Here is a 12,751-nt window from a genome sequence, read left to right as displayed (position 1 = left end):
TTCGTGTTATCCAAACGACGGGGAAGAACGCCGACATGGCAGAGTTGCTCCGCACCAATAATCTTGTAAACCTTGAGGGTTTCTTCGAGCCCATCAGCATTCAATCGTATGACCTCGCATCAAAACACAACCACATCGTTGCGGACTGTCACCGCAAACCTCGTGTGCAGGGTAGCTTCGAGTCCCTTCGCCGCTCGAGCAGCCAACAATGTCGACGGCCTTCAATTCCATCCTGAAGCAAATTGAAATTTGATTTTAACATGGTTTTACTGGTTAAATAATATCCAATCATGGCTAGGTAGTTACAAGTCAATGGTAAAGCTCAAGTTTGCTTAATCAGATCTGACTTTTTTTATCTTGAACAAAGTATTGGAAATTTCCATCGTTACAACTTAATGGTCAAAAATTGGGGTTACAGATGTACGGTAAATTCGGTAGTGCAATCGTGCAGTGTTGTTCTCCGGACAGCAGTATCGACGCGAGTTGAAATACCGGATATCAATTTCGGATAATTCGACATTCAGGGTTCAAATTGTGTGCGGTGATTTTGCCCGAACAGGGCCTTAGTCGATTCGTCTTGCGCTAAGCTATCGGTTTATAGAGCTATGTCACTCAAAATTTGTCATTTGAAGATGTGTATGCGTCGATTTTGGACCTCATATATATTAAGTTACAGGCTTTATTGAGATGACGCGCACTGTACCGGTAGACCTCCCCTAACGTTAGGTGCAACCCGAGTCACCAGTTACATTTTGACACAGGTACAGTTTGACACGGTTACATTCGGTGTCGACTAACCACATTCACGTTATCGATTTATAAATTCACAGCCATCACCCGTACCGCCGCCACCTTGATTGACGTTACTAGTCATTGTAATCCCCCCACCCCCGGGGCAATCGAATGAGATCGTTGCGACAGCTCTCGGCCACATAACTACCTTCGCCATCGTCCATGGACATGGCATCGATCGACGTTCGTCGGACGGCATCGTCATCTTCGAGGATCGAGATCATGTTGAGAAAGTCCTCGACGGTGATCACAGTCATTCCGTCCTTCGGCGGTGCCTCCACTTGGCGCCACATGTGGGGAACGATAACCTCGTCACTCTGGGACGACGACATGGTGCTCAATGCATCTGCCGCGCCACCGCCGCTCCTGTCCATCAACGCTACGCCATCGCCGTCCACTTGACACGGCCCCGGCAGCGGCAGCACTGGTCGCTTGACCATCTCCATTGAGCACACAACGCACAGACACACGTCGAGTTCGTTGGTTTGCCAAGTCTGCGAGCATCGCCGACACACGACTTCGCCGCACACGCGGCAGTTTTGCTTGCGGCTGAACGGCCGAAACCGCTTTTGACAAGCAAAGCAGCGCAGCCGATGCGACGTTGGGATCATCGCGTGCTGCGGCAACAACGCGGGCATGGACTGCAGCAGCCGCGCCTTTTGAAAGCTCGAGTTCAAGTCCGTCTGCAGCGCCACGCACCGCTGCTTGATGGCGTTGGTGATGACCCACTTGGGCACTTTTCCCCGGGGGTTCAACTGCCACATGCTCGCGACGCGCACATGGCCTGGCTGGTCGGGCGATTCCAAAAATACGTACCCCGACAAGTGCTGGATGCCCCGTACGACGTTGAAACTGGCGGGGAACTCTGGGCAAATGGGTAGCTCGATGGACTTGAGCGCCTGTACCCACCCCCGCAGCGACGTTCCGCTCACGTGAAACTCGTGGCAGCTCTACATAGCACGTATTTGCTTCCACACAATCCATTGAAACAAAAACAAGTTTTCGTCGTACCTCCACGAACACATGATCTCGGTGCTTGATGAGGGACGGCGCAGGGCTTTGTTGGACATGCCACTTGATGTTGGTCGAGCAGTAGGGCTGGGCGACAGTCCGTGGTTGAACCGAGTACAAGTTGACTGCATCCAACCACCCGCTTGAGAACCGGCGGCAGTACTCACGGTATTGCTGCGTGTTGGAGCACTGGAAGGCGGCGGCGATCTCGTCGATGGACGACGGCACGACAGTGACGCCACAAAACGTGGACGAGGCGGGGGGGCCGTCGGGGTCGTGTCCGCTGTACATTTGGACGTCTTTCGTGTCTGCCAGCATCGACCACTGGATCGCGCCGCCGTGCAACTTGGCGCGTTGAACCTAAACCATCATGTGAGAAAGGAACTATGGGGAAAAGCGGGACGAGTTCGTACCAGTTGCAGGCACATGGCCTCGCCCATGGACACGTACTGACGCACGGCGTCCGGCGACAGCACCGGGCAGGAAAAGTACCCATCGGGAAGGGGAAACGTCGAAGGCGCGGCCATAGATATATTACCGATTGTCTTGCACTTTGTACTCTGACGTGGTTGAGAGACGTTGAACAGACATTGAAGCCAGTAGCCAGCGTACAAAAAACCAAGGCGCCGACTGTACGTACGCCTTGCCAAACTGCAAAGTGAAGTCCCCGACAACGAACAAGTTTCATTGACAAATATCAGGTCTTGACGATCGGCTGGTTGTTTGGAGTTCTGTCCTGTACCGGTGAATAACTCGCAAATCTTCAGGAAATCGTCCCATATTACTGTACTACTCAAAAATACTTACACTCCGACAGGCCCGGTACAGTATTGCTACAATTAATACTAAGAGTACAGTGAACGAGGTATTAATACTATGTATTAATAGTACTAGTAGACGTTAAGCACACAAACTAATTGTGCTTACACAAACTGTTGTGTTCAGCGACCAGGGCCTAACTACTCGAAGTAGGGAACATGATGGGGGCAGTAGCGCTATCGGTAACATTGAAATGACTGCTATTAATAGTAAGGGTATTACTTCCAAGTACTACTCCGGAGTAGTAGTTATAATACCTAAAATAGTTGTACAGTAACGTTACTAGAGAAACACATTTGAACTTCTCCCCCCAGTAGCGCTTCGGTCGCCACGTAAAATACTGGTACAGTTGAAACCCAGGCATGTGTCGAAGGCAAAGGTAATGGACAGTTGGAACGTTTGATCTATCTATCGCTAACGTTACTTCAGAAGTTTGAGCAACAATCTACCCGGTTAGTGGGGTTACGACAAACATCAACTAAATTGGACAAAACTGTTACAACTGCTCGAGGATGCTCAGAATGTCGCGGAGCATGGACTTGTCCTCGTCTACATGGAATGGCTCCCAGTGACCGTCAAAGACGTCGGTGCAAATGCTCAGGTCAATGCCTTCCACTTTGCACATCAACGCCTCGTCGGTTTGCATTACCGACCCAATGTCAGACACATCGTCGATTGAGTCGTGCCGTGCATGGTGATGATGATCGTCCCACAACGCACGCATGTTGATGTCTTGTTTTGCGACCACCTTTGGGGACAACGCCGCGCGGTGGCGTTGGCAGTACCCGCCGGCCCTGGCGTGGGCGAGGCAGTCGTTGGCTTTGCACTTGCGCCCGCCGCCATGCTTGACGCACTTTTGACGGGCTTGTGCGGGTTGTGAACACCCCGGTTCTTCACACTGCTTCTTGTCTGCGCCGTGCTTATAGCACACGTTTCCGAGGCGGGCTCGAAGTGTGCATCCGTCGAACTCGCATTGTTTCTTGGCCCCGTGGCGGCAACAAAGGTTGCGGGCGTACACCTGGTTGCTGCAGTTGTCAACCATGCAACGCCCTCGGTGGCGGTGGTGGCGGCATCGCATCGTGTTGGCGATCGCAGGTTGGGAGCATCCGTCAAAATGGCACGGTTGAGTCATGGGTGGGGAAATCGAAAATGACGACACCGGTGGCCCCACTGGTGAGGTGGGCAAAACCCTGTGATTGGGTGCTGCATTTGATGAAACACCAGCAGAGTCCTCATGTCGCATGCAGTTACTGGAGGGAACCACATGTCACAATGGGTGATTGTTGGATCGCATTGTCGCAGAGTGAAAACGGTTTGACCTTACATGCAAGTACGGAATAACGATGATAGTACTTAGGAATAATGCAATAACGTCGACTGCCCTGAGCACAGAGCGATACAGGATAGGAGTAGTTTGCAAAGAGCTACCAGGTTTGTGTAAGGGACACTATAGCTTTGGGCATCTCTTGAAGTTTCGGAGTCAGAGGCTTCGATCTCCCCCAATTGTAGAATAGTCAATCACCATATGGTGTACTGAGAAAACGTCTGGATGTACCGGTACAGTACTGTACAGTACTATGAGGTTGATGAGCAAGGGTTACTGTACTTTGTACGGTACAGTACTGTACCCGTAAATCTCTGTAGTTTTGGCTCTCAAACTTGTCATTCGTGGTGCTTCGTGGATTTGTACTGTACTACGTAGTACTTATACTACTAACGTTATGTACATATTTTACGCCGGAGCAGTGCAAGGTTTGCCAATATGATATCGCCGGCGCAATACGCAAATGGTAGCCCAGCAAATAGATGGTTGGACGCGAAGCAAGTTAACGTTACGACCGAGTTCTTTGTGGAGACCCCTATGCACGCGTGGTTGCTTTGAGGCCCCTGGTTTACTAGTACCCGGAACCTGAGCGCAGGTGATGGTTCTACCATGTGCTTGAAGTTTAATGGACTTGATGTCTCAGCACATGTGCTAGGCGTTGTAATTCGCTTGTGAAGTTCCAAAAATAATCTGGTCTGCTTTTCACACCACAAGATTGAGTGGACGTGGGATTTTGGGCAGAACCATTCAAGGAAATTACGCCGGAGTAAACTGGACCTGTTGAGACAATTTGACCACACGAAAAACGCTGATGGGATTTGTGATGCCAAAATTGTTTCGTAACGTGCGGGGGCTTAAGAAATAGCAGGGACTTACGGTAACGGTAACCAATTGGTTGACAAAGATCGAAGCACTCTTGCTCTAGCTGTAACTTTATTGTGGTAAACTTTGAAAACTGGTTTCGGGGGACTGGGTATAGTCTGAAACAAAACTAGGCCCGCACTCCAAAAAGTGAAGTTGACAAATAAACGCTCACAATTAGCTCACTTTGTTCGAACGGCGTCTTAAATTAATCGCAATCCACATACTAGTAGTACTTCGTACTAGTAGTTCACATACAAACCCAACGAACTCTCAAAATATTGAAAAATTATTTTTTCCTAACGTTAGGTGCGAAACTATAGACGCACTTCTTCATTTTGGACATTTCTAATCTCAGCGTGCTTGGAATTGATTTAATCATAGCTTAAACGAAAGGAAACGATATTTGAAATGGCATCCATGTAGTTTATGCATCCTTGAGAGCTCTTTTTAGGCCTCGGGGAACCAAACTAACCCACCCGACTGTAGGTCAAACCCAAGCTACGGTAACCAATCGCACGGTAAATCGTTCCATTGCTTATTGAAAACAGTGAATTGTTCCATTGCATATTGAGTACTAGTACTGTACTGCATGCCCTCAGGAGAGGCTATAGTATTAGTTAGGCATTTGTATGTGGACTGCGTTTAATTTAAATCACCGTTCGAACAGTCTTATTCCGGCGAGCAAAATACTTGTCAACATCAAATTTTGGGATTTTGGGGTGCGGCTATAGTTTTGTTCCAGCCTGTAAATTTTATATTTGGACCGTGGCTGAATACTAACTTTCACGGAAATAATGAATTCGTATGCCCGACATATGAGAGAAGGGACGAATCACTTTTAATGACTAACATAATTGTTTTAATAAATAAGTACACACGTTAAACTAATACTTCAATACTTTTTTTCGAATTGACAAATGGAATACAAATCCCACTATTTTAAATTATACGGTAAATGGCTATTTTACTGATAATCTTCAAAAACCCAAAATTTGATTAATAGTACAACAATAAAATTATAACTTGTACATTGAATGCTTCAAATGTCCACGTAACGTTAGCGTTGTTTGAGCGTTCAATTCTCTTCAACGAATCCATTGTTGAAAATTCGTCCAAATATTCTTACTTGTTGAGAAATCGAAAGAAAGCTAAGGTGTCGTCTTCAGGCCATCCATTACTGTATCGTTAGCTCGTACTGTAAGTTACTATAGCCTAGTACAGTACATAACCAGTGTAACGTTTCGTTAGTACTGTACACACTGTTCGCGAAGAATGTTGACGATCTTGGCGTCGATGCATTCGGACCAGGTATCCTCTCTCCTACTGGTAACACTCGACGACCCCAATGAGCATAAGCAATGGCTGGCGTCGTCGATCGAAGTCAACGACACTGATTTGGCACGAGAATGATGGCATGTGCATGGAATGCACCTGTCACCAAGTTGGAGGCATCGGTGATGAGATGCGCGACGAATGCGCAATGTCGAAGAATGGGTCGCGAACGAAAGGTCGTTATAACTATTGTAGTAACGTTACAGTATTGCTACGTAGTATTTCGTTACAGCAGCTGGTATGCAGTGCTATGAATAGCGCTAGTACACCATTTTGACCACAGGCACACGACACATTTCATCGGGCAGATGACCAATTACTTGGGCACACGGCTAATTATATCGGGCACACCGCCAAAAATATCAGGCACAAGACCTCGGTGTGCCAATTTAAACAGTTATGGGCACATGACTAAATATATCGGGCACATTACCAAATATATCGGGCGCACGGTCAAATATATCGGACATATAAACGTATTAACGTTGATGCATAATCCATCCATTTTGACGACTGCAGTTGAAAGGTGATTAATCGGGATCCTTAGTGCGGTATGACAGTAACGTTAGCAACGTGGTTGCCCTTAGGGCATCCCAATGGTGCGACGGTGTAATCAGACTGTATTTTGACATTTACCGTCACTGTATTTTACTTTTGCGCAACCCCAACGGTAAAACAGTGTAAAATCCGCATAATTCCGGATATGGAGGCTAGGCGCTTTTCAAACTGTGCAATGCCATCGAGGCATGGAACGACGACGCCGAGGACATGGACGATGCTTGGGAGATCCTAAGCTCGAGTAACGGACCACGCCAAACACCGGGGTCAGGAGCGTACATTTAACGAGACCATGCTGAACACCCAACAAACTTGATGCATTGTTTCAGTATGTTGCTCCGCCGGGTACAGTAGTTAGCTAAGGATCGTGCTGTGCCATCTCAAAGTAGGTGCGATAGTTCGCCCAAAACTGCTCGGTCTTTTGCCCGCACCCATTTGACTCATTGGGGTATGTTCAACCACAAACGAACAACTGGCAGTCCTCATCAGTGGTGAAGTTGAGAGCCATTCCAGCAAAATGTCAGTACTGGTATGGAAATTTCCTTGCTCATATACATGCGTTTTATTGGTGGAAATATGATGCTTTGTGGTTTATGATTTTATGATTGGCTCCTGCATTTTGCCATCGGGTGGTCACAAAACAGTAAAAATGGCGGATATGCATATTTTACCCCAAAAACCGTAACGTTAAAATAGCATTTCCCGTCGCACCATTGGGGGTGCCCTTAATCGTTGTTGGTTGATGATACCACTGCCATCGCTCGAAGCGTTACAGTATTCCGCGACCAGCCCCCAATGCCTCGTAGCGGAAAGTTTCTGTCCATGTTTCAAGATATTTCGAGCTTTTGATTGGTTATTACCCCAATTATCCGGATAACACAATCATTCGTTACTTTTGGGGGGTTATTCGAAAGAGCGAATTGTTACCTATCCAAAAATCTACTAAGCTTAGTATGTCTAACTGTAAGGTGTGGTGATTCATGTAATTTCCTCCCACCATGCAATTCCGCGGAGTTGGCAGCCAGTCACAATCATCACATGAAAATGTAGACAAAATTAGGTACAGTACTCTCTTTTCATGTACCTGTAGCATTTAATATTGTAGGGGCATTTAGGAAGATGCATCAGATAGGACATTGTAACTTCTTTACTACCTCCGTCCGAAAATGTTTGCTACAAACTCAATTATTGAAGTTCGACAAAGTTTGCTACAAGTGCACAGTACTTGAAAACTGTAAAAAGACAAACATCCACATACAATATAAAGGACATTTATTTACAAAGTACCAAAGAGCTCGTCGAGGTCAATTTCTACGTCGTCGGGTCATCGTCGTCATCGAAATAGTCGTCCGCATCGGGATTGCTTCGAACCACAAGCAGCTCGAGTTGGGAGCAAAATTCGCTCAGTTCAATCGTCAACGCTGTCTCTTGGGCAAGTTCGTCGATCTTTGAGTCGATGATTGCGGCCTGACAAGTGCTAGCAGCCGATGGAGGATGGCATTGCGGTCCGTGTTCGTCAGATTCTTCCACGTATCCCGCGCATGACAGTTTGAAAGGGTTTGTCAGTGCATATCATCCGGATATATGGTATTCGTATTCGGATATCCGGATACGATGCAGAGCCCATGTTACATATAAGTATCGAGTTTTGCATGCATGATTGATTGATTGCTGGTTTGATTGGATGTTTTTTGGTGCGAAGATCTTCTATTGGTGATCCATGATTTCTCCTCTACAAATACATACCTTTTGAACATTATACTTCATCTATTTTCAAGTTCATCGACGATTTCTGCTGGTTGTAGCAAACATTTTCGGACGGAGGTAGTATTACTGAAGCAATTTCAACATCTCTTTCGAATAATATTTCTTTAGACTACACTTGAAATTGGTTACATTGATGTGATGAATAGCTAGGGTCACTGTCGCTTCTAAATTTGCGCGGAAGATGTGTCGATGGAAATCAGCACCCAAAATGTGTTAGTAGGTGCTAGTATCTACTAAAAATTCTGATTCGGCTTCATTGATTGGCTATAATTAAAGATAACACATCGTTTTATTGGATGACCAAGGTTCATGAATTCATCAAGCGACTTGCCCAAGGCAGGAATTTCTCCATCGATCGACACACATCGTTCTCCACCATCTAGTCCGCACAACACAGTACAGTATCTAATCCTTCATTAAAGCCCTTGTGTGTTATAAGTCTTATTTGAGTGAAGTGAACGCTTTAAAGGCAAAAGGAGCTCCAGTAGCTGACCGGCCCTGCCATTTTGTCAATATTTCATGCACGTTTTGCTTAAAATTGGAGTAAATCAGTTCAAATTGAAGATAAGATCGTGGTCCTGCCAAATTCCCAATATTTCATATTTATATTACAGTTTGTATGACTCTGGTACAATAGTTGCTTTCACTAAACGACAAGTACATATAGTATGGAAGGACTACATTGATTCAAAATCTATCGTTGTTGCTTCTACACCGACGAACACTACCGCCAAATTAACACGCATCCCACGAACGATCGATGTCATATCGTCCGTCCAGAAGTTTGTCTGTGAGAAGAGGCAACTTCGAGCTCGTGTTGTTGCTATCGATGTATTATCGCATTTGGCAAACAGTGGAGTCCTACTGGTCGACCGAAGGGACAAGCTGGCGTCCGAATCTGCATTGCGGAATGTCCGGCGGTTCCTTTTGCACTGTGGTTACAACCGTGGCAACAAGAAGGGGAAAAAGTCCCTGGCGTTGACTGAAAAGAACACCTTGCTGCGTGACCTATATGTCAGACGTATGTGCGCGGCCACACAACATATCGATCCACGCAACCGCAGAACAGTTGTCTACACAGACGAAAGCTTTGTTCATCATCACTACAACAAAAATGACATTTCCCTGCATGACCCTACCGACGAGTTGGATATTCAGCCAAAGGCCAAGCACAAAGGCAAGCGCTACTGCTTCATTGGAGCAATCGTTGATGGCGGTGAGGAAAATTCAATCTTCATTGCCTATGACAAGTTCGTTGGTGCCGGGCGCAAACAAACCAAGGAGTACCACGGCATGTTTAATCACGAGTATTACCTCATGTGGTTCAAGCGATTGCTAGATGAACTGGCAGCACGCAATCTACAAACCACAATTATTGTGATATACAACGCAGCTTACCACAAATGCCGTCCCGCTGACACGCCGGCAATCCGATCGCGGAAGGTCGAATTACAGATAGCTTGTGATCGCTTCGGCCTGGATTGGACACTATCGGACTTGAAATCGGTGCTGTGGGCCAAACAAAATCAAACCGTTTGTGGACGGGATCAAACCATGGCTGAAGCTGCCGGTCACGAAGTGTACTTCAGCCCTCCACATCATTCCAACTTGCAGCCTATCGGGGTTGTGTGGGCTATCATAAAAGGAAACGTCGGAAGACAGTACCAAGACGACACAACATTTCAGGATGTTGGCCAGCGGTTGGATGCAGCGTGCGCCAACTTGACGTCGCACTCTATCTTTGGTTGCATTCGAAAGGCCGAGTACGACCTGTTAGATCTACATAGACATGTGTCTATCATTGACGACGACAACTACCAAGAGGACAATGAAGTGGCAGGCGACGGATCGGACAGTACCGAGTCCAGTTCGGCTTCTCAAGACTCAGCGAACGATGCTGGATTTTAGGACTTTGAAATTGTATAATTGCATAAGTTTATAATTTGGTGCCAAAATTTGCTATTGTTTTACGCAGTTTGTTGCCTCTGACACGTACTCTCACACTTGATGAAACCGGATAAGTATCCGTTAAGTTCCCTCGGTGCTGTCGTGGACTGTAAGAGGGATTAAGAATTTCGGTGGCTAAATCTGATAACGTGAACATTACATTATTCAAGTCACACACCTGGGTGGAATTTACGTTTAACAGTAAAGTAAGGTAACGCATCGAATTCTCGGACTCATTTTGACGCAAATTTTCAATTCCATCCATCTCATACAAAAAGTAAGAAGAATTGAGAAACATAGATAACACGTCTGGAAAATATAATTCCCCTGCTTGCCCGTGTGCACCTTCCACGACGAGTACCTGGGGACCCTGCGAGCGTCCGGTTCGAACGTCGCCAGCAGTGCCTTTGTGTTCCCGAGCTTCACAATCCAGCAAGGTGGTGTCCCGCGTGTGGACTAGCATCGTGCCCTGGAACGGTCGACGATCAGGAAGCTGATCTGCGAGATCGTCAATGCAACACCGAACCTTCCCATCGGTATATCACTCCAGAGTCTCCGTTGAGGTGGAGCATTCTACCGTGTATTTGAGTCGAACGAGTGACGCATCAACTTCCGTGAGTTGATGGCTTGGTGCAGATGGGCCGACGCGAAGACGTGCTGCGAGTACCTGGTGACACAGAGTTTGAGCAACGAGATCAATCCTCGAAACCTGCTCCGCACAGGGGCTACCCTTCAACGTATGCAGTGGACAGGCACGGAGGTTGCTAGTAGTGCCAGTGGGTCGTTACCCTACTCCGTTGATGAGCTCGGCGAAGCGGTGGCCAAACGTCTACAGCAAGGCAGTGGTGGTAAGTTCGTTGTCGAACCAAAATCAACGAAGCAACTGTCCATGGATGGATTTGTTGCTCAAAAGACGATACCTACAGCTCGTTCGGGGCTTCAAGCGTGACAACAGTGGCTTGTAGCCGATCCTAGCGCTGGCTTGGTTTGCGCGCTCAAGGACTACAACAGCGACATGATTCGTCTTGATCGGAAGAAGTACTCCGAGCGTTTGACCTTGGCCTTTGCGCTTTCATTTTCAATTCATTGAAGCTGATTTGCGAGAGAACTAGCGTGAGTTGTGCTATTCTGAATAGTGGAACGAGTGCAACGTCGCGCAAGCTACAATTTGGTCTATCTTTGGTGCTTCGGGGCGCTCTTGTGATTGTTTTGTTGATTGTCCAGTGAACAGGCTGAAATTGTAACTTTACGAATGACTTTACCGCAACTTTACAGGGATTGACCAATCATATCCTTGTCGGATGAAAGTGTCGGATTTTCAAAGTTACCCATACATACCAGTAGCAAAAACTCGAAGTCACATACTACTCCGTTCCACAAAAACTGTCAGGTAGATTTTCACTTGATTAAAGTATGCACTGGGCAATTGAAACGACTTGCTTTTTGTATGCCACTCCAAAACACCATAACCCGCACCAAAAATTATATTGAATTTTTTTAATGTCTCATTCAAGAGACTTGACCATGGCATCGAGGTGAACTTCCTCACCAAATCGGCTATTCAAATCAGCCAAAGCTCTCTCGTAGGACGAGGCGTCAAACACGACATTATACGATGCAAAGTCTGCAATGAGAGCGTCCTTCTTCATGTGAGGAAGCTTATACTCGTTGCTGCCATGTATTTCAAAGGACAATTCCATAACTTTTTGAAGAGTTACGAAAGCCTTTGCAAGCGTGTCAGTCGGCAACTCATAGAACGCATTTTCTACAGCAACAATAAGCTCCTCGATGGTTCGAGTGCACTTTTGGTACTGTAGGCTTTGAATAGAATTAAAGAATCCTAAATCTAACACGTTGAAATCGGGGATGGCAGCTTCAATTTCGTCGCTTGTTCGGAGCGCATGGCGTCCAGAGTTCCCTTAAAAGTACAACCTCATATATCAATAATTGCATAAACTTATAAAAATATCTGCTTTGAGAGAATTACCCTTGGTTTTTGAGGCGACATCGGCTGCACAGTGGCCGCCGCAGAGCGAGAGACGCGCTTGCGTCCACAGACGTGACATCGTTCGCGGATGGCAGCGAAACATCTGTGCAAGCTCGGTGAGAGCCCCATGGGGCAGCACACCATCAACGGCGACGCTAAGCAGTGTTTCGAAGGCCGTGCGGCGATGGGCGAAGCTCAAGTTCTTGCGCACGTCCGCGAGGTCCCGGACGGCGACAGAAGCATCACCGGTTCGCCGTGGTGAACGAGGAGGCATGTAGTGGCGATATGTGTGTGCAGGAAGTGCTGCGTAGCCAATAAATTGTGTAATGAAGTTCTGGCGGGTCATTTTA

The 12,751-nt window shown here is 46.8% G+C and overlaps 4 protein-coding genes across 4 annotated transcripts; 2 read left to right on the top strand and 2 right to left on the bottom strand.

The window, feature by feature from the left end:
• Positions 1–783: 783 nt before the first annotated feature.
• H257_09777 (hypothetical protein) lies at positions 784–2,330 on the bottom strand (the record flags this gene model as incomplete). Its single annotated transcript, XM_009836135.1, has 3 exons — positions 784–1,742; positions 1,804–2,163; positions 2,217–2,330. The coding sequence occupies 3 exons, from the start codon at positions 2,328–2,330 to the stop codon at positions 867–869; spliced, it is 1,350 nt and encodes a 449-aa protein (XP_009834437.1). The 3' UTR covers positions 784–866.
• Positions 2,331–3,006: 676 nt separating this feature from the next.
• On the bottom strand, positions 3,007–3,756 carry H257_09776 (hypothetical protein; the record flags this gene model as incomplete). The annotated part of the gene is made up of 1 exon (XM_009836134.1): positions 3,007–3,756. A coding segment is annotated over one exon (638 nt), but the record flags the coding sequence as incomplete, so codon positions are not given.
• Positions 3,757–6,082: 2,326 nt separating this feature from the next.
• H257_09775 (hypothetical protein) lies at positions 6,083–6,985 on the top strand (the record flags this gene model as incomplete). The annotated part of the gene is made up of 2 exons (XM_009836133.1): positions 6,083–6,118; positions 6,857–6,985. 2 exons carry the CDS (start codon positions 6,083–6,085, stop codon positions 6,983–6,985), a joined length of 165 nt encoding a protein of 54 aa, XP_009834435.1.
• A 2,242-nt stretch (positions 6,986–9,227) lies between these two features.
• On the top strand, positions 9,228–11,363 carry H257_09774 (hypothetical protein; the record flags this gene model as incomplete). The annotated part of the gene is made up of 5 exons (XM_009836132.1): positions 9,228–9,298; positions 9,346–9,488; positions 9,549–10,322; positions 10,875–10,950; positions 11,051–11,363. The coding sequence occupies 5 exons, from the start codon at positions 9,228–9,230 to the stop codon at positions 11,361–11,363; spliced, it is 1,377 nt and encodes a 458-aa protein (XP_009834434.1).
• Positions 11,364–12,751: the final 1,388 nt, after the last annotated feature.

Source organism: Aphanomyces astaci, assembly GCF_000520075.1.
Source record: "Aphanomyces astaci strain APO3 unplaced genomic scaffold supercont1.24, whole genome shotgun sequence".
In the NCBI taxonomy this organism is placed as follows: Eukaryota; Oomycota; class Saprolegniomycetes; order Saprolegniales; family Verrucalvaceae; genus Aphanomyces; species Aphanomyces astaci.
The sequence above is the reverse complement of the archived record's forward strand: the minus strand, read 5'-3'. Positions and strand labels throughout refer to the sequence as shown.